This window comes from Pteropus vampyrus, unplaced genomic scaffold, assembly GCF_000151845.1.
Source record: "Pteropus vampyrus isolate Shadow unplaced genomic scaffold, Pvam_2.0 Scaffold326, whole genome shotgun sequence".
Lineage (NCBI taxonomy): Eukaryota > Metazoa > Chordata > Mammalia > Chiroptera > Pteropodidae > Pteropus > Pteropus vampyrus.
Genome location: NW_011889107.1, coordinates 161,701 through 188,967, shown reverse-complemented (window position 1 = coordinate 188,967; position 27,267 = coordinate 161,701). Strand labels below are relative to the sequence as shown.

Here is a 27,267-nt window from a genome sequence, read left to right as displayed (position 1 = left end):
ATCCCCATCGTGGGGTTCCCTATCTTGGCAAATTTCTCCAAGTCTAAAACCTTTCTCAGGACTACAACACCCAGCAGGCTACACCCAAAGCCAAAGCTATTGGTGGTCCCTCCTGGGTTTCTTCCGTTGTGGCAGCTAGTGAAGCCAATAGAAAGGAAAGGCAATTCTGACCAACCAATCCTGGAGGGGTAAGGCGGGTCCTTTCTAGATTCCGGCTCCGGCTCCTCCTCCGGCCCACCGAGGCGGCGCTGTCCCTGACCGAGCTGCGGGAGCGAGGTGGGTCTGGGCTGGGCCCGAGGTCGCGGGGTTAGGCGGACATGGCTTCGCTGGGGACACTGAGCTTGGCCTCCTCCCTCTTTTTAGGGAGCTAGAAGCTGTGGCTTTGCTCCTCCGACCCAATAGGGGCCCTGTTATTCCCGCTGCCCCGACCCCTGTACCCCTCCCTCGGCCCACGCGCCCGGCTGCTGGCCCCAGCCCTTACCCTCCGGCCCTTCTCCTGTTGGCCTTTTGAGTACTCCAGCCCTCCTGCCACTGACCATATCTTTGGGATTAGCTCCTCCTCTCCCATCCCTCTGGCCCCAAGCCCGCCGGTAACTCCGAACCGAGCTCCTGTCCTCCAGAGCGCTCTTACCCTCGGACTCCACCGTCAGCTTCTCCCCTATCCACAACACACACACCAGCCTCTTGGGCCCCGGTTCCCTGGAACCTCTGATTGCAGCGTTTGCGCCCTGTCTCTTGACCATTTTCTCGGATCCTCTGACTCCTTTGGTCCTCCTCTACCTCTGACCCGTTATCCAGCACCCCATACAATTCCCTCTTCAACATCTTGCCTCTAGTCTTTCCAAGGCCCTCTACCCAATTCCTCCCAGCAGTTCTTGACTTGACCCTAAAGAACCGGAACTTTGGCCCTTCAGACCAAGTTCCAGCTTGGTCCTTTCCATCTAGCCCAGGCCTTTGGCCTTCAGCATCTGACTAGCCCCATCTTCTTGGCTCTTACTTTTTAGACCTGGCCTCTTCTCCACTGCCTGAATCCCTTTCACCCTTGGTCCCTCTTGTATCTTTGAGCCTCCTGCGAACACAAACCAGATGGGCTCCGTTGTTCCCGAGATCTCTGAAATGTGATGTGAAAGTGCCTTCTGTACCTTACCTGCCACTTTCTTTCCCTTAGATAATAGGTTCTCCGTCTCTGAGTTCCAATCTTGCTCACTCACCCTCCCTGCTCGAACATCACCTTTTCCATGAAGCTGCTCATCCCCAATCTCTTCAGGGAGATATGAATTCCCATGGCACTGTTTTTTCTTCCCTCCTTCCTTCTCTCTCTCCTTCCCTTTATCCCTCTCTCTCCTTCCAATACTACTGTGGTGCATAAAAGCATTGGCTTTGCAATGATGGACATAGATCTCAGTTCTCCCACTCACTTTGCTGTGTGCCCTTGGACAAGTTATAATTTCTCTGTGCCTCAGTTTCCTCATTTCTAAAATAAGTTGTGAAAATGAAACGAGATGATTCATATATACTGTTTAGTTCAGGGCCTAGCACTTGGTACGATCTTAAAAAATACTATTATTATTATTGGTTCCTGTATAATCTGCCAGGTGCTGTTTGAGGCACTGAGTGGGTACAAAGGTGTTTAAGGCACAGCCCCTGTCCCCCCGGAACTTAACCTTCTACTGTACAAGTTTCTTGAGTTCATGGCCTGTTTCACTGCACTGTACCATAAACTGTTTGAGGGTGGTAACCACAATCCTAAATCTTTTCACTCTTGTTTTGACCCAGCATTCAGCCCTGGGTCGAGTCAGAGCATGGTAAGATATAGGTTCTCAGAATAGCCGGATTGGAAATGAGTGGAGGCTGTGTAGCTCATTGCATGGAGCCCTCGGTGGGGTGGGCACAGGCGGGAAGTGAATTAAGATCATATTCACTCACACATTCAAAAACATTTGAGCAGTGGGCCTTGTGTTGGGTAGAGATTACCAAAATAACCCAGTCCCTGCCTTCAAGTTGCTTGTAAACTATTAGTGGAAACACATGTAAACAGATAATTGCAAATTACTGTAAAAGTAAGTACAAGATTCTGTGCAGGCATAAAGGAGGAAGTGGGCAGGAATCAAGAGATTGCTGAAGAACAGTGAGTGGCAATGGGCACAAGTAAGCATGAAATAAGTTCTGGAGACAGGCCATGCCTTCATTTATTCAACTCATTCAGCACGTATTCATTAAGGATCTACTCTGACTGCCACTACTCTAAGAGTTTGGGTTACGTTAGTGAATAAAACAAAGACTCTGGCTCTCGTGGGACGTAAGTTTTAACAGAGAAGACAGACAATAAATAACAGACATAATAATTGGAATGTTAGAAGGTGAGAAGTGCTGTGGAGTAGGAGGACTGGGAGTGTGGGAGGGGTTTGTAATATTTAAAAGCATGGTCAGGAATCAGTGAATAAATATCAAAGAATAAATCATTTCTGGCATTTACTTGCAGTTTGAAAATGAAACAAGCCAATTATTTTTCACATTGCTTATTTAGATTCTTCAAGAAACACTTTCTAATTGATTTGTTTTAAATAAAGTTTTATTGGTACATAGTCACACATTCATTTATGTATCGTTTATAGCTGCTTTTACAATACAATGGCATAGTTGAGTAGCTGCAACAGAGACCCTATGGCCCCAAATATTCATTCAATATTTACTATCTGGCCCTTTACAGAAAGCTTGCCGACTGCTACTTCTTAAAAATTTGAGGCTCTTTCCATATTTTACAATTTAGATTATATACAGTCTTGTACCATTTTATAATTAAAAAATTATTTTTTCCTAAGATCACATAGGGATCTTTTTCATTCTTGTATTCTCTACAGGGCTGGGACATAGTGTCTTCAACAAATGTAATAGTGGCTGCCATTTGCTGAATGACAAGTACATGCCACACACTACAATGAGCATATTCTAGGCATTTTCTCTAACACAAAGTCCTGTAGGTTGGTGTCACAATTATAGTGATGTGGGAGTTGAGGCTCAGAGTGGTTGAATAATTTGCAGAGTTATAAGGGTAGTTTTTGTCACCATTGGGCTCCAACCTAAATGTCATTAGTGCCCTTCCATTACTCGTTTTCTAAAAATACTTGCCGATGTGAAGGAATTACTAATCTTTCCTTTTCTATCATCAATGTCCTATCACATCTGTGCTTCCTTCCCTTATCCCCTTGTTCACGTCCCTCTGTACAGTATCTTCACCAGCCCACTCTGCCTTTTGAAATGTCAGTATTTCTTCAAGGCCCAGAGGAGCACCACACTCTCCTCTGATCAGATGTGCTTTTTCCCCTCATTCCTTGTTCTTGGCTGTAGGACCTTAAAGGAGTCTGTGCAGCTTAGCAGGCATTTATTAATGTTTGCAAAAAGGCCCAGTGCTGGTCACTGTGTGTGGGTGTGTGTGTTTGTGTACGTGGCATGTAAGTGTGTGGTTGTGTATGGTGTGAGAGTATAGCTGTATATGTGTATGGTGTGTGATTGTGTAGCCATGTATGTAGCTGTATGTGGGAGGGCTGTGTATGGTATATTTGTGTGATATGTATGTATATGGCTGTGTGTGCTGTGAGAGATTGTGTGGTGGTATGAGTGTGTGTGTGTGTGTGTGTGTATGTGGCTGTGTATGTGTGCCTGAGTGTGGTATTTATGTGTGTTGTGAGAACGTGGCTGAGTGTGGTGTGTGAGTATGGCGTGTGTGTGTGCATGTGGTTGTATACAGTGTTTGAGAGGGGAAGTGTACTGATCAATCAGAACAGACACAGCCCAGGCCCTGCAGTAGGTCTTGGAGGTCTCAAGTGACTTGTTGTGAGGTCTGGGGAAGGGAATGGTGGCAGAACACTTAGGAAGATTCAAAGCTGGGCCTTGTAAACAACTAGGAGAGCTTCAAGAATTAGAGGTTCTGTTATATTCATTTTGAAAGCAGGCAAAACTTTTAAAGAAGGTTTTTCAGAAAAGATCAAGAGGAGTTTCAGTGAACAATTAGGCAGTAAAACTAAACTCATCCTAAAATGGAAGCTCCTTTACTTACACTTGAATTATAGTCTAGACTGTTATTGCTTAGTGGTATTAAGAAAAATGATAATATTCAGATTGCACAAACATCATCTGTTGGTGGCAGATAAAACAGTGCCTTCTTTTTCTTCTGGTTTGGTAGCTTTAAATATTTGTGGAAGTTTGTCACTTGAAAGTTAGTAGGTAAAAGCATTCTATGCAAGCATTCTAGTTAATTGAGGTTACTTCTGATAAATGGTTCCATGGGGAAGGTGTATGTCCCTCCAAACAGAACAAAAGGTTTCCTGTGGTCAGGCCTGACCTGAGGAATAAAGGTGTTGGCCATTTGTGTTCATTCTCAGGGTTCAGAGATGGGCAGTGAGAAGGAGCAGAGTCCAGAGCAGCACCTGCCTGAGGAAGGGGAACGGGGTAAGCCTTGGCGAGTGGATGACTCAGAGAGTTTTCGGATCCCGGATGGGGAGAAAGAGCATGGGCAGGAGAGCCAGTCTGAGGGGCCACAAGGGATTCATCCAAAAAAGCCATGGCAGAAAGTCACTGTCCCTGCTGGAGAGCCAGGGGACCCGATGGCTCATCCAAGGTTGGAGGCGGATGAGAAGCCCTTTGTATGTGCCCAATGTGGCAAAACCTTCAACAATACCTCCAATCTGAGAACTCACCAGCGGATCCACACTGGCGAGAAACCTTACAAGTGTTCTGAATGTGGCAAGAGCTTCTCCAGAAGCTCCAACCGCATCCGGCACGAACGGATCCACTTGGAAGAGAAGCACTACAAATGTCCCAAGTGTCAGGAGAGCTTTCGGCGACGCTCTGATCTCACCACACACCAGCAAGATCACCTGGGCAAGCGGCCATACCGCTGTGACATCTGTGGCAAGAGCTTCAGCCAGAGTGCCACGCTGGCTGTGCATCACCGGACCCACCTTGAGCCAGCACCATACATCTGCTGTGAGTGCGGGAAGAGCTTCAGCAACAGCTCCAGCTTTGGGGTGCACCACCGCACTCACACAGGCGAGAGGCCTTATGAGTGTGCCGAATGTGGGCGGACCTTCAGCGATATCTCCAACTTTGGAGCACACCAGAGGACCCACAGAGGGGAGAAGCCCTACCGATGCACTCTGTGTGGGAAACACTTCTCTCGGAGCTCAAATCTCATCCGTCACCAGAAAACACACATGGGAGAGCAGGCTGGGAAAGATTCCAGCTGAAGGAGAATGAGGGAGAGAACGAGAGACTCCAAACTAGTGTAGGAAGATCGTTAGGATCTGCTGCTACCCCCTTGACCTCAAGCCCTTCGTCCCACTTTGGAGAATGGTTTCCTGTTGCCTGTGAAGCCAGGATCTCCAGGAAGTTCTGAGAAGGGACTCCGAGTAAAAATCCTTGTTCCTTTCCAGGCCAGTTTCTTGTCTCAGAAAGTCAGAGGATCTGGTCTTCGCTTCATCTCCTTGGGGTGAAAGAGAAATAGGGTAGGCTTAGTACATGCTCATATAATTAGGGTAACTGTCCCTGGCCTTTGAGAATGTACCTGTGAATGGGCATCACTGTATGAAGGTCCTCCAAATTGTCTATGAACTGTTTAGGGCACACTGCAGTGGCCTGCTAGTTGCCATCTGCTGTGCCCCAAATGGGCTGGGAGGAGCAGACTTCTCAATAGAAGGAGCCTCCCTGGCCCAGAGAAGAAGTCTGAGGTCCTGCCTTAGGAATGAAAGAGAAGCCCTTAGAGAGCCATGATCCAGGGACCTTCACACTCCCCTATGTCTGTGACTTGTTATCCCCACCCCAACTTGCATCTGTTCCCCAAGTGATTAGCAGTAAAACCCTTCAATGAAAAGGACCTGTGTACTTATTTGGGGGCATCACAGACATGGGGAGCTGGGGAGATGGTGTCTCTGCAGCTACCCTCTAAGGGAGTTGAATTTCAAGACAGACATAGTGGATGGTTGCTCTGGAAAGGAAAAGAAGGCAGGCTGAGTCTCTAGGCCTTTGAGAAGGGAGGATAAAGGAAAGGAAGCGACATTAATTGAGCATCCACTATATGCCATAGATTCCACCGGTCACATTTACATTTTTTATTTCATTTGTCACAGCAACCCTCAGGGAATAAGATGAGGAAAGGTAAAGTCACTTGCTGTGAAGTCACATAGCAGGTATGTGGTAGAACCAGAGTTCAAACTTGGGCCTCCCTTGATTCTGAGCTGATGCTCTTTTCACTACATTGACCTTGTTGACTTCTGAAGAAGGAGCAGCTTAGAGGGCTGGCCTGGGACCAAGTGATTGCCTGGAGGTGGAAGCTAGTATGGCCTCTTGATTGGGCCCTGGACCATTTGCTGTGTGGGAAGTTAGTGCCAACTTTTTCAACTTTATTGATAGAGCACTTATTCTGAGCCTAGGAAAAATTACTGTGGCAGGGAGTAGGGGGTGAGGGGTGGGGGAAGATGAACCCCTAATGTGAGTCTTTGCCCTTAGCAGCAATAGTTTAGTTTCCAAGTCTGAGACAAGTTGGCAGGATCGTGCCTGTCTTCCTGCCCTGGTTTAGGCCTGGCTTCACATGGCAGATTTCAGTGTTTTCTACATGGAAGTTTAGTGTTCACCCAGATTTCCTCCAACAAATATAAAAGACTCTCTACTTCTTAGCATTCTGGGGTCCTGCTCCTCCAGAGTAAGGGACCCTCTTCATTTGTAGCTAGCTGACAGAATGTGAATCTGGCACCAGGCTTGGAACTGACACCACCCATGTGACTTGACCTATCACATGGGACCCTGCCACTCACCTACATCTTCTTTACACTCATCTTACTGAATTCTCGAAACCACCCTGTGAAGTTAGAATTATCTGCATTGGATAGTTGAAGAAACAGGTTGATAGAAAGTGACTTACCCAAGATTACATGGCACGTAAATGGCAGGATCAGGAACTGAAATTTCTGCCCAAATGAAAAGCCTGTATTTTTTTCAACTATAAAAGAAGCCTTCCCAAATGATTCTCTGACATTGGTAGGAGACTTTACAGTTTACAAAGCACTTGATTTCAGAGACATTTTCCTACTCCTTGAAAATCTCAATTCAAAATACTTTAAACATAGTAACCCAAACTTGCATGTATGAATTCCCACACTCCCTAATAATAAAAGTTGCCATCTATCAAACATCTGCTGAGCACCAGTTATTGTACACCTATTACCCTTTATAACTGTCCTGCAAGGTAGCAGTATCCTCATTTTCAAGATAAAATTCCGAGAGGTTAAATGACCTTATCTAATAACTGAGCTGGGATTCAAATCAAGTATGTCTGATTCCAAACCAAGCTCTTCATTATTTATACCCATGACCAAGCTAGGTGTGTTGTTCTCCTCTTAGTCTGGGGAGGTTGGTATCATCATCCTTCCAGACTTAGAGCCTTCGTGACAACTACTGTTAACTTTTTGGGACTCTCTGCTGCCAGTAAGACCCCGGACCAATGCACCAGGCAATCTGCTTTGATCATGGTACATAACTTGCCAGCTAATCTCATTCACCCTTTTTGGACCAAGTTCATAGGCTAGGATTTCTGTGTTGTCCAGACATTTGAGTCTTGACTAGTCCATTTATTCACTCTCTGACTTCCTTGTTTAATTTCCTTTATTTTCTCCTTCATTCCCTTTTCCTCTTCCCTTTCTCTCTTTTCACTCCCCCTGCTTCCTCCCTCCAAGCTACTAGGAAGACTGACAATGAGAACTGGCTCCTATGTTCTGAGTGCAGAAGATGTCCGGGGAACACAGGTCAAAATGGTTAACTCTGGAAGGGGAGGAGAAGGCTGAATGATGACTGAATTTAGGCTTGAAGAATGAACAGGGTTTACTAAGAAGAAGGGAAGGCTTAGTGTTTTAGAGAATGGTGAAATGTTTGATGTAGTTGAGAGTGTCCTGTATGAGGAGCAGATGGGACTGGCAACGTAGATGGAGGCCAGATCATGAAGGGTGTTAGATGCCAGGATAAAAAATTTGAGACTGTACAATAGAGAATTTAAAGCAGGGGAATGTCATGATCACATTCACCCTTTAGGAAGAACATTCAGGTTAGTGTGGAGGGTGAACTAAAGGGGGTCAAGTAAGCAGGTACCAGCTGGGGCTCTTCTGACCCACAGAGATCTCTGTATGATTGCCTCACGGCCAATTACACAGAATAGGAGAGTCCAAATCCTCCACACAATTTCTATAGGTTCCCAGGTCTTATGCTTTTATGGTCTCTTGCCCGAGGTTCAAGCCTCTGTTTTGTCCCCATTAGCCCTATCACAAAACTAAGCACCTTTACTGGCTTTCTTGAGAAATTCTGTCACACCAAGCATTTTGTAAGTTTAGAATCCTTTTGAGAAATTGGGAATCTTGGGGAGGGGTTACATGTTACGAGCTTACTCTCCTCTCTCCTCCTATTTCTGCCTTCACCTGCTCTCTCCCAGAATGCCCTGAGAACTCTAGGTTGTTTTACTGTATTATAAAAAGTTGTTTAGCTTTCCTCAGCCCCTGATGCCAGTTTGCATACACAGACACATCTAGGAGCTCAGCAGAACAAAGCCCTCACCATTTAACAGCATACACCCACCCCATAAAGCAGTTGCAAAAATAAAAAAAAAAAACTCTTGGAGATTTGCAAAGCATGTAAACATTAAAGTTTCAAGACAGTAGTCTGAACACAAGCGATTGACTCTCTTTCCTTCTGAGACCCCACTAAAACAACAGAAAAGGAGTATAAACATAGCAAAGAGCATGGCAGGGAAGACGGGTGGCAGGTGCAGAGACTTCAACAAATTTCTAGAAGCAGATGACATACATTGATGGCTCAGAAGAATGAAGGAAGCCATAGCTTAGATGCTGGCAATGGAAATGCGAGCCAGTCTTCCTGGCAAAATCCCAGAGAGTCTGCGAGTTCAAAATTAGAAACTACTAAGGGCAGACATAAAAAGTGGACCTAGTCTACGGCCATGCCACCCTGAACACACTCAATCTCATCTGATCTCGGAAGCTAAGCAGGGTTGTGCCTGGTTAGTACTTGGATGAGAGACCACCTAGGAATACTGGGTGCTGTAGGCTTTAAAAAAAAAAAAAAGTGCATCTAAAAACTAGGGAGTTCATAGAAGTCTGTCTATGCAGAAGCTTGTGCCAGTCACTGCCCCGCTTCCCCCAGTACTCTTATCTCCAGAATGGAGACTAGCACTTACTTCCAGACACACACACACACACACACACACACACACACACACACACACACACACACACACACACTACCTCCAGACACACACACAGCAAAAACCCAGAAGGCTCATTCTATAGAAATCCAATAAATCTTCAGGAAAAATCTAATGTGTTTAGTGTGGTGTTGACATCCCAGAATAAAACTTGTCATTCTGACATTTACAAACCCTCCCTCTATGCCCCCCAACTATCGCCCACCAACTTACCCTATAGTCAAGCCTGTCAGTAAACCTTATTCATTCTTCCTGTTCAAGAGGGTGGCTTCTGAGGGAAAAAGATACAGCAACAGAGGAAACAAACTCAATTACTGAAATTAATCAACTTGGTCTCTTATTTCGTAAACAGACAATCAGGAGCACCAGAATTATGTAGATAGCCAGAAGCATAAGAGAGGGGCAAGATAAACAGATTAAGAGACTCCAGACAACAGAAAGTTGTAATGGCACAGTAGAATCTTTAAAAATTCTAATTATATCCTCAGAAAGATCTGGGAAGACATCACGTTTATAAAACAAGAAAGGTTGCTAATGGAAAGGAACAATTGGAAATAAGAAATAGCTTTTGGAAATCAGACACAATGATAGCTAAAAGATATTCAAGAGACGACTTGATAGAGAAAATCAAGAAAAGCCCCTAAAATGTACAGCAAAAATAGAAAGATATGAAAAGAAGAAATAAAGGATGTAGAAGATCATCCCAGGAGGTCCTTATGATGGAGACTACTGGTTTTCCTCCACAATATGTTCACCCATTTTTTGGGGGTGTGGGGGGAAGGTATTTAACCAATATTTCCTAGTATCCTTTGCAATTAGGTACAATCATATGATTTAAGTTCTTGCCAATGGAAAATGAGCGGAAATGGTAAGTGACATTTTTGGGCCTAGATATCAGGAAAGCAGGCATGCCTTCACCTCATTTTGTTTCCCCTTTTCCCCAGTTGTAATCTTCAGGAACTCAGCTTTGATGGTTGCAGGCTATACAATAACCTACTGTAAGACTTGCCAAATAAAGCACAGCATACTCAGTTAAATTTGAATTTCAGATAAACAATAAATAATTTTTAGTATAAGTGTGTCCCAGATATTGTATCCTAGTGGATGGCAGAGCAACAGGATAAAAGGAACTAGGTTCTTGAATTTAGCATGTAGCAGCACTACCCCCCCTCACCTAGATGCTCATTTCACAACTGTTAGTGAGAGAGAAATACATTTTTTTTGTACTCCAAGCCACTACGTAGTTGGGTCTCTTTTTCAAAGCACCCTAACCTTTGACCCTAACTAATACTTAGAGGTGAGTTTCTGCCATGATAAGACAGTGGCACATCTTACTGTATATGGTATCTTACTATTGCCATTGGCCATTTCCCCCCACATTTTAGCATATCTAGAATTGGGGTGGTTCAATTATTGATGCTGTTTTAGATAAATGAAATATCACATTACGAGAAAGAGATGAGGCAGTGACCTCAACAAGATGGCGGAATAAAAAGTCCAAGCCTTCACTCTCCAACAGAAACACCGACTTAACAACAATATATGGACCAAAGTACCTTAACGAGAACTCCACAAACCTGCAAGCTAGCATGGCTCAGCTCAGGTTGTTCTCAGGGTGGTGGTGGGAGCAGTGGGGAGAAGAATGGAACATACATCCAACGTTATGGCTTTTCAGAGGGCTGCCGGAGGGACTGGTTTCTGTCTTGCCTGATCTGGGGTACTGATAGGGAGCCAAAATACTCTGGATGCCACTGAGCACAACATACTTTTGGATGTGGCTGAGTGGGATGGCTTGGGGCTGGCTGTAGCACCAGAAAATCTGTAGTACCACAAACAGACACTGGAGGGAGCAAGAGATAAGAAAAAAATCTGAAAAAAAGCGGCAACCTTAGCAACCTCTCTAATTGGGAAATTAGCCTCACAAGCTCAGAGAAGTCACATCCACCAAAAAAGTTTTCTGAGGTCCCCAGAAAACTTTAATAATCTCTAGCCAGGCTGATTATTAAAGGTCTTCCCCTGCCTGAAACCAGTCTATTAAAAAACAAAAAACAAAAAAACAGGAAAATGATGCATGAACAAAATGAGGATATCAACAAAAAGAAACTTAAAAAGAATCAAACAAATCCTAGAGCTGAAGAACACAATAACTGAATTGTGAAATTCATTAGAAGGGTTCAACAGCATACTTGATCAAACAGAAGAAAGAATTAGCTAATTCAAACACAGGTCATTTGAAATTATTGATTTAGAGGAACAAAAACAAAAAAGAATAAAGAAAAATGAACAAAGCCTAAGGGACTTATGGAATACCATAAAGCTGACCAATAAAGGCATACATCAGAGATATTATGGGTTTGGTTCCAGACCAGTGCAATAAAATGAGTATCACAATAAAGAAAATCATAATCTTTTTGCTGGTGGAGCATCTTGCCTTCAATTTGTAAAAAAAATGCAACAACTATGAAGTTTAATGAGGCAAAATACAATAAAACAAGGTATGCCTGTCTTTGCATTATGGGAGTTCCAGAAGAAGAAAAAGCAGGAAAGGGGCAGAGAGCTCATTTGAAGAAATAATGGCCAAAAAACTCCCAAAACTGAGGAAGGAAATGGACATCCAAATTCAAGACACTCAAAGAACTTTTAAGTATGATGAATACGAAGCGGCCCACATCAAGACATATTATAATCAAACTGTCAAAAATCAAAGACAGAAACTTCAAAGCAGTAAGAGAGAAGCAACTTGCTATATACAAGGGAAGTCTCATAAGGTTATCACTGTATTCTCAGCAGACACCTTATAGGCCAGAAGTGAGTGGGTTGATATATTCAAAGGGCTGAAAAGAAAAAAAATCTGCCAATGAATAATACTATATCTGGAAAAAATATCTTTCAAAATGAAGGAGAAATAAAGACTTTCACAGATAAGCAAAAGCTGAGGAAGTTCATCACCGATAGGCCTGCTTTACAAGAAATACTAAAGGCAGTACTCAAGTTGAAACAAAAGGATGCTAGACAGAAACATGAAAGCATATAAAAATATACAACTTGCTGGTAAAGATAAAAATATAGACAAATGGAGAATACAGAAATGCACTGCTTAACAATAGGGATATTCAGAGAAATGCATCATTAGGTGATTTCGTTGTGCAACCATCATGAAATACACAAAACAAGATGGTACAGCCTATTATACACCTAGGCTACCTGATAGAGCCTATTGCTCCTAGGTTACAAGCCTGTATAGCATGTACATATTGTACATGCACATGCTGTACATAACAACATCAGATTAAATCAAGCACAGAGGAAAACGATGTAATCAAGAGACTCAGTAAATATGAGATGTATGAGGCTGCTGCCAGCATAACATGGCATACTGTTTTACAGCAAACTTTTTAAAATAAGTATGGAGAGTACACTCTAATGATTTAAAAGTATAGTAATACATAAGCCAGAAACACAGTTATTTATTCTATTATCAAGTATTCTGTATGGTACATATTGCATGTACTATAATTTCATAAAACTGGCAGTGCAAGTTTGTTTACACTAGCATTACCACAAACACATTAGTAATGCTTTGTGCTATGATGTCATGACGGCTATGACATCACTTAGGTGATAGCTCCATTATCATCTTATTGTTCCACAATCGTATATGCAGTCATTGTTAATCAAAACATTGTAATGTGACATGTGACTGTACTGTAATACTGTAATGTTGCCAAAAGCACTTTTAATTTTAGTATAGAATTTAAAAGACAAAAGCATAAAAATAATTATAACTATGAAACTATGTTAATGGATACAGTTTATATAAAGATGTAATTTGTGACATCAGTAACATGAAGTGGGGTGGAAGATGCAAAAGAGTTGGATTTTTAAAGTTATTATTGGCTTAAAACAGATTATTGTAACTATAAGATGTTTTGCGTAAGCCCTACAGTATTCACAAAGAAAAAATACCTATAGAAGATACAGAAAAGAAAATGAGAAAAGAATCAAAGCATGCCAATACAAAAAATCAACACACAAGGAAAGCAAAGAGAGGAAAAGAGGACAGAGTGGCTACAGGACAGACATAAAACAATGAAAAAAATGACAATAGTAAGTCCTTTCCTTTTAGTAATTACTTTAAATATAAATGGATAAACTCCTCAATCAAAAGACTTTGAAATGGTTGAACAGATTAAAAAAAAAAAAAAAGCCTATACCCAACTATACGCTGTCTACAAGAGATTTGTCTTATATGTAAAGACACACATAAATTGAAAGTGAAAAGAAGGATAAAGATTCTATACAAATAGTAACCAAAAGAGAGTAGAAGTGGCCATATTTATCAGACTAAATAGATTTTAAGTCAAAAACTGACACGAGACAAAGAAGGACATTATATAATAAAAGGCTCAATCCACCAGGAAGATACAACAGTTATAAACATATATGCACTTAACATTAGAGCACTGTAATATATAAATCAAATATTATCAGAAGTGTAGAGAAAAATGGACAGTAACACAATAGTAGTAGGATATTTCAACATCCCACTTTCGATAATGAATAACCAGACAGAAGATCAATAAGGAAACAGGACCTGAAAAATACAGTAAATCAATTGGACCTAAAAAATATAGAGAACATTTCCCAAACATCAGCAGAATACATATTCTTCTCAAGTACACATGGAAAATCCCCCGGGATAGATCAACTTAGGCTACAAAACAATTCTTAACAAAAATTTAAGAAAATTTAAATCATACCAAGTTTCTTTTCTGATTACAATGGAATGAAACTAGAAATCAGTAACAGAAGGAAAATTAGAAAATTCACAAATATGTGGAAAAAAACCAAAACATTCGTGAACAATCAATGAATCAAGGAAGAAATCACAAGGGAAATAAAAAAATATTTTGAGACAATGAAAATGAAACACTATATACCAAAATTTATGAGATACAGAAAATCAGTACTAAGAGGGAAGTTTATAGCTACATTAAAAAAATCTCAAACCTAACTTTATGCCTCAAAGAACTAGGAAAAGAAGAGTAAACTAAACCCAAAGTTATCAGAAGGAAGGAAACAATAAAGATTAGAGAAGAAAATGAAATAGAGATTAGAAAAACAACTATAGAAAAAATATTTTTTGAAAAGATCAAATTGGCAGACCCTTAGCTAAACTAAGAAAGAAAAGAAGAAACGACTCAACAAAAATCAGAAGTTAAAGAGGAGACATTGCATGATGCCATAGAAATAAGAAGGATCTTAAGAAACTACCATGAACAATTACATGCCAACAAGTTGGATAACCTGGAAGAAATGGATAAATTCTTGGAGACACAACTTACCAAGACTGAATCATGAAGAACTAGAAAATCTGAACAGACCAATAACTACTAAGATTGAATTAGTAACCCAAATGCTCCCAACGGAAAAAAGTACAAAACCAGATGGCTTCATGGGAGAATTCTACCAAATATTTAAGGAAGAATTAACCCAAATTCTTCTCGAATTCTTCCCAAAAAAATCGAAGGAGGAGGAACATGTCCAAACTCTTTTTATGGAGCCAGCATTAACCTGATACCAAAGTCAGACAGACACCACAAGAAAAGAAAACTACAGAATATGATGCAAATATCCTTAACAAGATACTAGCAAACAAATTCAACAGCATGTTAAAAGTATCATACAACATAACATGTGGGATTTATTCCAGGGTACGTGATGGTTCAACATATGAAAATCAATAAATGTAATAAATCACTAACAGATGAAGGACAAGACTCGCATTAGCATCTCAATTGATGCAGAATAAGCATTTGACAAAATTCAACATCTTAGCATGATAAAAACACTCAACAAACTAGGTATAGAAAAAATCTACTCTAACATAATAAAGGCCATATATGAAAAGCCCACACGGAATATTATACTTAATGGTGAAAAACTGAAAGCTTTTCCTCCAATTTTAGGAACATAGCAAGAATGCCCACTTTCAACATTTTTATTTTAATAGTACTTGAAGTCCTAGCCAGAGAAATGAGAGAGGTACATAAACAGATAGATAAAGGCATTCAGATTCAACAGGGAGAAATAAAATTATCTGTTTACAAATAACCTGATCTTATATATATAAAACCACGAAGAATCCACAAATAACTGTTAGAATTAATAAAATTCAGTAAAGTTGTAGAATAGAAAATCAACATACAAAAATCAGTTGCATTTCTATGCACTAACACTGAACTAACTGAAAAGGAAATTAAGAAAACAATCCCATTTACAATAGCATCAAAAAGGATGAAATAGGAATAAGGAGGCGAAAGACTCGTACACTAAAAACAACAAAACATTCTGGAAAGAAGTTAAAGTAGACACAAATGAATAAATATTACATGTTCATGGATTAGAAGACAATATTGTTAAGACGTATATACTACCCAAAGTGATACACAGATTCAATACTATCCCCATCAAAATCCTAGCGTTTTTTACAGAAATAGAAGAAAAAATCCTAAAATTCACACTGAACCACAAAAGATCCCCAAAAGCCAAAGCAATTTTGAGAACAAAGCTGGAGGCATTACATATTCTGATTTTAAACTATAATAACAAAACTATAGTAATCAAAATAGTATGGTGTTGGTATAAAGAAAGACATAGAGAACAATGACACAGAATAGAGAGTCTAGAAATAAACTCACACATAAACAGTCAGTTAATCTTTGACAAGACAGCCAAGAATATACAATGGGGAAGAACAGTTTCCTGAACGAATGGTGTTGGGAAAATTGGGTATCACATGCAAAAGAATTAAATTGGTCTTATCTTACACCATACACAAAATTCAACTCAAAATGGCTTAAAGACTTAAACATAACACCTGAAACTGTGAAAGTCCTAGAATAAAACATACGGGAAAATCTTCTTGACATCAGTCTTGGTAATTTCTTAGATATAACACCAAAATCACAGATGACAAAAGCAAAAATAGACAAATGGGACTACATTAAACTGAAAAGTTCCAAACAGTAAAGGAAACTACCAACAAAATGAAAAGGTAACCTACAGAATGGGAGAAAATAGTGCAAGCCCTATATCTGATAAGGGGTTAATATCCAAAATATATAAGGAACTCCTACTACTCTGTTGCAAAATAAAACTCCAAAAACCCTATTAAAGAATAGATAAGAATGTAAATAGACATTTTTCCAAAGAAGACATACAAATGGCCAACAGGCATACGAAAAGATGCTCAACATCTCTAATCATCAGGGAAGTGCACAATTAGTTGTTACCTAAGAGCTGTTGGAACCGCCACTATTTAAAAAGAAAGTAAGTACTGGTGAGGATGTGAAGAGATTGAAATCCTTCTACACTGTTAGTGGAAATACCAAATGGTGCAGCTATTATGGAAAATAGTATGGATATTCCTCAAAAAATTAAAAATTGAACTACCATATGATCCAGCAATCCCATTTCTGGGTATATATTTAAAAGATTTGAAAATAGGATCTCAAAGAGATATCTACACTCCCATGTTCACTGCAGCATTATTCACAATAGCCAAGATGTATAAACTACTAAATATCCATTAGTGTAGAATAAAGAAAATGTGGTATACACATACAATAGAATATTAATCAGTCTTTAAAAAGAAGGAAATCCTGCCACGTGCAACAAAATTGAGGACATTATGTTGTGAAGTGAGCCAGTCACAATAGGATAAATACTGTATGATCCCACTTATCTAAAATAGTCAAGCTCAAAGAAGCAGAGAGTAGAATGGTGGTTGCCAGGTGCAAGGGAAATGGGGAGGTGTTGTTTGATGTGTATAAAGTTTTGGTCATGCACGACGAGTTCTAGAGACAATATTCTGCCTATAACAATACTGTTTGTACACTTAAAATTTGTTGAGAGTAAGTCTCATGTTAAGTGTTTTTACTACAATAATTAAATGAATGAATGAATGAATGAATGAATGAATGAATGAACAAATCAATGAAATGTAAAGGCACCTTCCTCTTGGCCAGAACCACCATCTTCCAGTAATTCATCAAAATGACCAACACAAAGGGAAAGAGGAGAGGCACCTGCTATATGTTCTCTAGGCCTTTTAGAAAACATGGAGCTGTTCTTTTGGCCACATACATGTGAATCTACAAGAAAAGTGATATTGTAGACATCAAGGGAATGGACACTGTTCAAAAAGGAATGCCCCACAAATGTTACCATGGCAAAACTGGAAGAGTTTACAATGTTACCCAGTATGCAGTTGGCATTGTTGTAAACAAAGTAGGGGCAAGATTCCTGCCAAGAGAATTAATGTACGTATTGAGCATGTTAAGCACTCTAAGAGCTGAGACAGCTTCCTGAAATGTATGAAGGAAAATGATCAAAAAAAGAAGGAAGCCAAAGAGAAAGGTACCTGGGTTCAACTGAAGCTCCAGCCTGGTCTACTCAGAGAAGCACACTTTGTGAGAATGAATGGAAAGGAACCTGAGCTGCTAGAGCCCATTCCCTATAAATTCATGGCATGATAGTTGTTTTTATTTTTTTAAAGATCTCTAATTGAAAAAAAAAGAAAAAAAAAAAAAGATATTCCAGACAATTACCAAAATAAAGCCAGTGTGTAGTCATGTTAATATGAAAAATCTGGCGATAACGGGGAACATATTACTTGGGTTAAAAAGGGCCATGTAGTGATGAGTTACAATTTAATGCATAATAATCCTGAAGCTATGAACACATAATAAAACCTCAAAAGTTGGATGTGGCCTTGTTACTTCTGGGTGGAAGCTCTAAGAAGCAGTGTGTGTTTTGCTTCCTGCTCTCATTTCCCCTTGCAGTGGCAATCACACTGTCCCTATAGTGCCTTCTCCATCACCCTGGGTCCCAGAGTGAGGATGAAGAAAATCCTACTAGCTAATTTATGATGCACATGGAGCATGAGCAAGAAATAAATCTTTAATGGATTGTGGGTTTTTTTTGACAGTTTTATTGAGATATAATCGGCATACAATAAACTATACATATTTTAAGTGTACAATTTGATAAGTTTTGACACAGGTATGCACCTATAAAGCCATCACCACAATCAAGATAATGAACACATCTATCATCCCCAAATTTCCTCAGGCCTTTTGTGATCTCTCCTTCTCAACTTCACCCTCTACTTGGTTCCAGGTGACCACTGAATCAGCTTTGGTCATAGTAAACTTGCTTGCATTTTCTGAAATTTTATAGAAGAGGAATCATACAATGTATACTCTTGTTTTGTTTTTTCTTTCACTCAGCATAATTATTTTGAGATTTATGCATGCCGTAGTATTCATAAATATTCCATCCCATTTTTATTATTGTTATATTCCATTGCACAGCCATATATTTATATGTTTATCCATTCACTTATTGATGGACATTTTGATTGTTTCCAGGTTTTGGCTATTACAAATAAAGCTGCTATGAATATTCCTGTAGAAGTCTTCGTATGGATACATGCTTTCATTTGTCTACGGTAAATACCTAGGAATGGCTGGATCAGATCATAGGTGTATGTTTACCTTTTAAAGAAACTGCCAAACTGGTCTATGGCCATGCCACCCTGAACGTGCTTGATCTCATCTGCTTGGAAGCTAAGCAGGGTTGGGCCTGGTTAGAACTTGGATGGGAGACCACCCAGGAATACCAGGTGCTGTAGGGGTAAAAAAAAGAAACTGCTGAATGTTTGACAACACTGTAGCATTGTGGTTTTTTCATTTCCACAATGACTAATGATATTGAAAATCTTTTATGAGCTTATGTGGCATCCATATATCATCTTTAGTGTCTGTTCAAATATTTGCCTGTTTTTATTGGTTTATTTGTTTTCTTTTTCAACTCAAAACTTCTAGTCTTTGAACTAGAAGTTTTTATTAAGAGAATAAAAAGATGAGTGGGCAGAGGTGTGACTTTTAACAGTAGCATGAGATCTTTGGGCTGACAGAATAGCTCTGTATCTTGACTGTGGTGGTGATAGTTATACAAATATGCATATGTGATAACAGAACTATAAACATACATTGTACCAATGTCATGTTCCTGGTTTTGATAGTGTATCATAATTATATAAGATATAACTGAGATTATAGAAAATATATATTAGTCTCTGCCCCCTGTGCTTGGTGCAAAACTCCTAAAACTCTTATAATTTTCTAAATGATAAAGGCACTAGGGACATCTTTTATTCTAATATTTAGTCTTTGACCCTGATTCCTGATACAATGTGCTAAATTCCTTGGAATTTCCTAGGTGATACAAGTATCTTTTGTTCTAATGAGGTGACTCTGGGTGGGTTCCTGGATAACTCCTGGACGGAGACTGATCACCAGAAAGACAGAGCCATGATTAGAAACTTGGAATTTTCAGGCACCCCCCCTCCACTCTCTAGAGAGGCGAGAGGGGCTAGAAATAGAGTTAATAATTGATCACGACTAAATGAGGAAGCCTCCATAAATTCCCAATAGTATGGTGCTTGGGGAACTTCTAGATAGGTGAATATATCCATGTACTAGGAGGGTGATGGACCCCAACTCCACAGGATAGAAGCTCCTGCACTTGAGACCCTCTCAGACCTCACCCTATGCATCTCTTCACCTGGCTGTTCCTCTGTACCCTTTATCATACCCTTTCATAAACTGGTAACATAAGTAAGTGTTTCCCTGAGTTCTCTGAGCCACTCTAGCAAATAATTGAATCCCAAGGGGAGGTGGTCATGGGAACCTCTGATTTGTAGCTAAGTCAAACAGAAGTTATAGCTAACTAACTTGGGGACCTACTGCTTGTGATTGAATCTGAAGGCGGGTAGTCTCGTGGGACTGAGCCCTTAACCTGTGGTATTTGGTGCTATCTCCAGGTAGATCGGGTCAGAATTGAGTTAAATTGTAGGACACCCAGCTGGTATGGCAGAGGATTGTTTGTTGTGGGGACAACTCCACACACATCTGGTGTCAGAAGTGTTGTGAATGTGGTGGTGGTCTGAGAGTGAAGGAGAAATACAGAAGGAAACTGAGATTTTTCTAACTCAATAACTATTGGGGGAAACTGGATGAAGGTTACACAAGGCCTCCATACTATCTCACAAATACCTGTGAATCTAAAGTTATTTTAAAATAAAAAAATAAAAAGAAAAAAACACAGGCTTTCTAAAATAAATGGTGTTTGGACCATTGATTATCTATTAGGGAGAAATTAAATCAGATCTCTATCTTATAACAGTCCATTCCTAGAGTATTAAATATCTTAATATTAATAGAAAATTATTAGAGAATACAATATGGAAGATTGTCTTTGTAACCACAAGATAGGAAATACTTCTTAATCTGGTAAAAAAAAAAAAGAACCAAAAGTAAGAAAATTAATGTCTTTAGAGCCAGAGAAGAAGCTATAACAATGGTTCTCAAACTCAACTGCATATTGGGGGAGCTTTGAAAAATTCTGATGCTCAAGCTGCACCCAAACCAATTACATCAGATTCTTGGAAGAAGGGTGGAAAGGCGTTAGTAGTTTTTAGAGAACAATTGCATTAAAATATCTTAAGAGAGCTCAAGAATCCACTCAAATTGTGATAGAAGTTTCCTTTCTTGCACTCTGGGTGAGGTTGCAAACTCTGATCAGATGAATTACAGAAGGGTGTAATTTGAACCCAGGAGAAGGATATGGACTAGAAGTCTCCTGTTGTTATGGTGACTATAAAAAGGGCTCACTGTTTCCACATGTGGCTCATGTATAATCATTCTGGAAGCCTGCAAAACTCAGGTCCTACTCTCCAGTGCCAAATCTCTGACTGATAATGACCTTGCTGTATTAATAAACTGTCAACCCAATAGCCTCAACATGTTTAAGATGTCAACTTCAGCCTTCCTGAGAAGGTAACTATATATCATAGTCATGAATTGTTGAACCAGTCACCTCAGTGTGGCTCCCCTAGATGGTAACTCTATCATGATTGTGAATTGTTGACCCAGTAATCTAAACTCCCTGGAGATGCTAGAACTTCTTTCTCAGTGAATAAGTGGCTTTTCAAACCTAAAAAAGCTTAGAATTAAATATAGAAATTATAAATAAATCAAACCTATCATATTAATACTTTGTGTTTTAAATAAGAGTGTGTGTGTGTGTGTGTGTGTGTGTGTGTTTACATGCGGTACTTCAAGTGTAATTTTGAAAAAAAAAATGGCACATTGAAGAATCTGGTCCATTAGCCTAATTTGATAGATTAGACATATGAGGTGTAAAAAAGTTCAGTTAAGTTTGTAAACAGTACTAGAATATTTAACAACTATATCTACTAGATTTATATGTTTTATACATATAACAAATTTTTTATTAAGTACCTGAGAAAGCTTTGTTCATTAGGGATGAAAGTTGACTGATCAGGCATATGAAGGGTTAAAATGAACAGAGAATATATGAAATTTACAAATTCAGTTTAATATGCTTACTAGAATTACATTTTTATAAGTTTGAAAATGGAATTGTTTAACAGAACTTAGGTTGTTCTACCTGAGTTACTTGAACAATAATAAAAGATCCCCTTAAACCTAATTATTATTTTTATATAAATATAAGGTATCTGAGTCTATTTGTGGCTAGGTTCTTCACACTAGGTTCTTCTGATTTATAAATAGTATATTTGAAATTGAACATTTAAGACAAATAAAACCATGGTTTTGAGTCTGTAGATGAAAAAATTTAATATTAACTTAAACCCCAAAATGCTATAAAGTCTCTTGTGCTCACAAAATCTGTCCTCAGACATGAAAAAAAAATGCCCATGGATGCTACTATTAGCTGCATTTAACAGATGAAGAAACTGAAGTTTAGAAAGCTTAAAAAACCAGCAATCAACTCCATGCATGTCTGGCTCTAAAGCCTGTGCTCCCAGCCAGTGTACATGTGGCTTCTCTGCCAGACCGACCTCCTGAAAAGTCAAGTGACTGTAGAACAATCAAATCAAATCACTTCCATTGAGCGATTTACTCAACGGAAGCTAATATGTATTATGGGTTGATGTTATAGCTAAGCAGTCCATTTCAGCTCAAGGAAAGAGACTTTATTGGCTCATGCAATGGAAAAGTCTGGCTGCAGGCAGGGTTGCTGGAGACTCAACCCTGCTTCTTTCTGTTTACCTGTCTGTGTTGGTAGTGCAAGATGACTTAAGCTTCCTGGGCTCAAGTATAGCTAAAATATAGGACTGCCTCTCTTCCAACTGTTCCCACAAAATCATTGCATTTCATTGACTCTGATTAACTTACAGGTTTATTCTGGAACCAACCACTGTGGTTGGAAGAATGTGATGTTTTAACTGGCCATGCCTGGGGACAGAGGCTGACCCTTAGCGTTCAAAGTGAAATCAACTCCACCACAAACATATGAGCTGACAGTAGGGAAAGAACAGTCTTTGAGAACTGTAATTGGATGGCAGGCAGCAAAAACAGAAGTCCACTACTGTAGGCAAACTTACTTTTCTTACTTCAAGTTCTTGGGAGTACCTTACTATATCATTCATGTTGACTGCTAACATATACTCCTCCTTTTGGCCAAGAATCACAATACACTGTAACTTAATTGTGTATCCTTTATTCTTCCTGTTACTGCACTTTGAAGGCAGAGATATCTGTCTTGCCTTTCTTCAGAGACAACATAAGAGCTGTTTGGGGTCTTGTTTAAATGAATGAAACCCAGAATACAGGTGCCTGGGTTTGTCACCTCAGTAAAGAAATAAAGTAAAATGAAGATGGAGAAGTGTTTTTAAGGTATTGTGCATGGTAGCTATGTTGCATAAGGAGGAAAAGTCAAATTCACCAAACATGTATTGATAACATCTTTGTTAGGCTGATCCCTATTGGAGACAGTGTTCCAGAGGCCTTCAAAGAGCAACCAATCTAGCGGAAGAGACAAATGGAAAATATTGGTTACTGTGATTTGATGTTGGCCCAGATCTAGGTTAGAATGGACCACCATAGAGCCCTTAGTAATGGGTTGAGTCCTGGAGGTTAGGGTTGTCATGTATAATGGTGGTTGGGTTTAAGGTTTTTAGTTTCTATTTATTGAGCACTCTCATCAAGTTCCTAATACCCAAGGCCTGAGGTATGGGGATAGGTAGGTCAGAAGGTTCCCAGCATAGGGCCAGGTCCTGGCTCAGGGTTATACCCATTACCCTATTAACAGTGGGAAAAAATTAGCCACAAATAGACCCGGATACCTATCAAACCACAGACATAGGGGCAGACTGGTTCAAAGCAGATACTCATGCTGCCAGGCACCCAATGAAATGAAGCACTGTCCTAGAGACAGCATGTCTGCAGACATGGAAGGGGTACTGCTCAGTTCCATAGGAAGGGTGTGTGGGAGCCTGGGCTTGAGACTCTGTGGAGTAGCTCATACTTTTCGCTTTGGCTGTGTAGAGGAAGGATGTTTTTAATAAACTGCACCCATTCTGAGAAGCTGACTGTGGTCATTCTGAAGCCAGGGCTTACTTAGGACACGTGGGAAAATAGGAGCAGAGCTGTAGAAGGAGCCATTGAGGCTGTATGAGCAAACATCTCATTCCTTTTCCCTCCTGCCTTACTGGATGGAAAGGCTAGTGAGAGAAGACAGGCCACAGGACATACCTTTCTCAGTGTGTGTTTCTCAGCTAAAGGCCTAAGGGTGAAGAGGGAACAGTCTACCCTCCTGGCCAAATGCAAACCCTGCTGCTGCTATATGTGGGCCCAAGACAGCTGTCTATCCCTTATCACTTAAGTCTGCCAGACACTTCCCTTGACTCAGATGCCCCAGGCTGGGGATGGAAGAGACCCAGTATAGAAAGCTAGCACCTTGATAACATAACAGGGGCAGAGTTAGGAACCCAAACTCCAATGGGAGTCAGAAGGATATTAATCTGGACCTACCAAAAAAGGGGTCTTCACACTGGGTACGCATACTTACGGGGATTTCCAAGGGGTGTGTGAGCATATTTAGCTTAAAGGGGAGCCATGTAAAGATCCTCAACTTCCACATGTACTCTTTACAAAACTTAATCTACCTGAGAGGGGGTGATACTAGCAAGACAGTAAAACTGGAAGCCCCACAGAGACATTGACTTAATGTCAATATACATTCCAAAAAGCCTTTATGAGAATTCCAGAAACCAAGTGAGAAGTCACAGTATTCAGGCAAGTTAAAAGCCAAGAACAACTGCACTGAAATAGGTAAGAGGAGCTATTTCATTCCACTTACAAGAGCCCTTCTCTCTAGCTGGCACAACTCAGTGCACTCAAGAGTAGAATAGAAATCATACAATGTCTACCCTCAGACCACAATAGAATTAAACTGGAAATCAATTACAGAAATATAGCTGGATAATCCCAATATATAGAGATTAAAGTATTAAATAAACTTTAAACAAAAAAACTTTTAAGTAATATGAGTCGAGAGAAATCTCAAGAGAAATTAAATATTCTGAACTAAATGAAAACAATTTGTTAAAATTTGTGGGATGTAGCAAAAGCAGTGCTTTGAGGGAAATTTATAGCATTGAATGTATATATTAGAAAAGAGAAAAAATAAAAAATAAATAATCCCTAGGCCACAATGGTACTTCATGAGAAATTATGAATAAATCCTATTGGGACAAACACTTCTGAAAATGCAAAACACCAAGAGGTCTTGTACCTTCTGATTAGAAAGAAGACAGTTGTGATATTTACCTGTTTTTATAAAGGTTAGGTTAAATCTATACTTATTCTTTATAGTGTACTTATTTCTAGCTTAGAGAGCAACTGAACTTCTAAGACTCCTTAGTAGGAAAGGCAACAAAATTCCTGTAATAGTCATACATTTGTTTTCATAATTATCTTCCATGAATAGTTGTAACCTTACAACTGTATTTTTATTATAGAAAACTATACATGTTGCAATGTGGGAATTGTGTTGATCCCCTCCAAGTTGTAAAAGATATCATAGGAGGCTGGATTTGCTTATTAACTCTAGGATAACATGCTGAGCATAACTGCTTATTATAATTAACACAAATAAAATATTGAAATCATGAAATTTCTTTTTACACTAAAACAAAACAAAACAAAATGAAATGAAACAAAGTCCTCATATGGTCTATGAGGCCCTACATGGTCTAGCTTCCTTCTACCTCTCTGACCTCATCTACCTGTTACAATGGTCCAGCTTCCCTGATCTCCTCGCTGGTCCTCCAACACAACAAATATAGTCCTGCTTTTGCACCTTGGAACTTGCTGTTTCCTTGGCTTAGAAAAGCCTTTCCCCTAGATATGTTTATGATTTGCTCCCTTACTTCATTCAAGTCTGTGTTCAAATATCACTCCCTCAGGAATGCCTTCATATTATTTCATCAAAGACTAACCCATCTACCCCGGCCCTCACAATCCGTCGTCCTCTATCCTTTAGTTTGTCCTTTATTTCCCTGTGACACAAATCACCACCTGATACTTTATTATACATTGGTTGATTCCTTATTGGGTTTTCCCCACCAGAATGTAAGCTCCATGAAGACAAATCATTGTTTACTGCTATATCCACAGCACTGGAATAATGCCTGGTGCCCAATAAGTGTTTAGTAAATGAATCAAGCGAAACTAATGAAAAGATCAGCGTTTCATGACAGAAAACAGCTGCGAACCCTGCACCAGATGGTTTAAGAAATTCTGACCATCAGAGCCAGAGATGATCTTGAGAATGGAAGAGATCCCTGGGAATTCACATCTTGGGGGTGAATACCAGACTTTCTGAAAGGGATGGAAGGGGGAATATGGAGTAATTCTAGTTGACACCTGTATTAAACATACATTATCTTATTTTATCTTAATATCACAACAGACAAAGAAACTTAAGATCAGAAAGGTGACGTGACTTACCTAGGTAGCAGAGCAGGAATCTGAAATAAGCTCTCTCTGACCGTAGGAACCACGTTCTTTCCAATACACCACATAGCTTAGGAGAAAGCTTGGCAGAGAGTGTGCGATCAGTTAAGTAACAGTTGAAGGAATGAACAAACAATTCATAGAGAAAGAGACAGCTGATTTGGTCTTTTTGATATCAAACCTTATGGAGAGATCACAGGCAGACCAGGAGAGAGGAGCTTAAACAAAAAGTTTTAGGATTGGATGTTAGGAGCTTGACTGGATCTTAGGGTGCTGAAAGAGTGTATTGGGAGATAAGGTCTCCAAGGTCCAGAAAGTGAAAGATCTTGTCTGCTAAGTTAAGGAGTTTAGGCTTTACCATGAGATAGTGGGGGAGCATTAAGCAGTAGAGTGATAGGGTCAGACACCGATTTAGGAAGGTCATTCCGGGGTGCAGGGGTAGGGTTACCAAATGCATTTGTTGTAAAAGTCCCAGTGAAGGGTTATCTTCAAAGCAATTTTCTCTCTCTCAACCCCTGAGAAGTTGCGGTTAAAACCAGCCCTGACCCAAATGTTCACAAACAGCCACTAGCTGGCAGCAGTGTCCCAAGAAACCGGTTAGGGCGGGGGAGGGGGGGGTGGTGGTGGTGGGCGGGCAAGTAGCAGCTTCCCTAGCCAACTCCTTGGGCTGATAGGATATGATCATCTCCCGGACAATATGAGTAGGTGGACAGGCAATCTGTGTGGAGGGAACCCCAAAGGTCCATAGGGAAAGCAGTATGTGGAGGTCAGGGGACAGAGTGCTCAATGCTTGGAGGATGGGAGGCAGGGGCAGTGGTGAGAGGTGAGGCTGTATCTGAGAGCTAGAAATTGGTTGTGAATGGCCTTGGATTTCCAGGTTAAGGAATCTGGACATTATCCTGAGGGAACTGGGGACCCAGGGAAGGTTTTTACGAAGGAGAGAGACATGACTACATTTGCATTTTAGAAAGATCACCAAGATTGCAGTGTGAAGAAGGAAGGGTAAGAGACAGGAAGCAAAGAGAATAGTGAGGAGGCCCTTCAGTCATCCCAGGAGAGAGGAGTCGTCCGCACTAGAGCAAGTAGCAACTG

General features: G+C 40.1%; 1 protein-coding gene, 1 long non-coding RNA gene and 3 pseudogenes across 2 annotated transcripts; 4 read left to right on the top strand and 1 right to left on the bottom strand.

The window, feature by feature from the left end:
• The first annotated feature begins 219 nt into the window (after window positions 1-219).
• Window positions 220-7,184, top strand: ZNF691 (zinc finger protein 691). Its single transcript, XM_011377915.2, has 2 exons — window positions 220-276; window positions 4,383-7,184. The coding sequence occupies exon 2, from the start codon at window positions 4,392-4,394 to the stop codon at window positions 5,244-5,246; it is 855 nt and encodes a 284-aa protein (XP_011376217.1). The 5' UTR covers window positions 220-276; window positions 4,383-4,391; the 3' UTR covers window positions 5,247-7,184.
• LOC111730643 lies at window positions 5,403-26,770 on the bottom strand. The gene is made up of 3 exons (XR_002776769.1): window positions 26,170-26,770; window positions 9,473-9,530; window positions 5,403-5,482 (listed from the first exon to the last, which is right to left on the bottom strand). It is a non-coding gene; the product is annotated as an uncharacterized LOC111730643 (long non-coding RNA).
• On the top strand, window positions 8,986-9,104 carry LOC111730650 (annotated as a pseudogene).
• Window positions 17,284-17,798, top strand: LOC111730641 (annotated as a pseudogene).
• LOC111730666 lies at window positions 18,843-18,959 on the top strand (annotated as a pseudogene).
• Window positions 26,771-27,267: the final 497 nt, after the last annotated feature.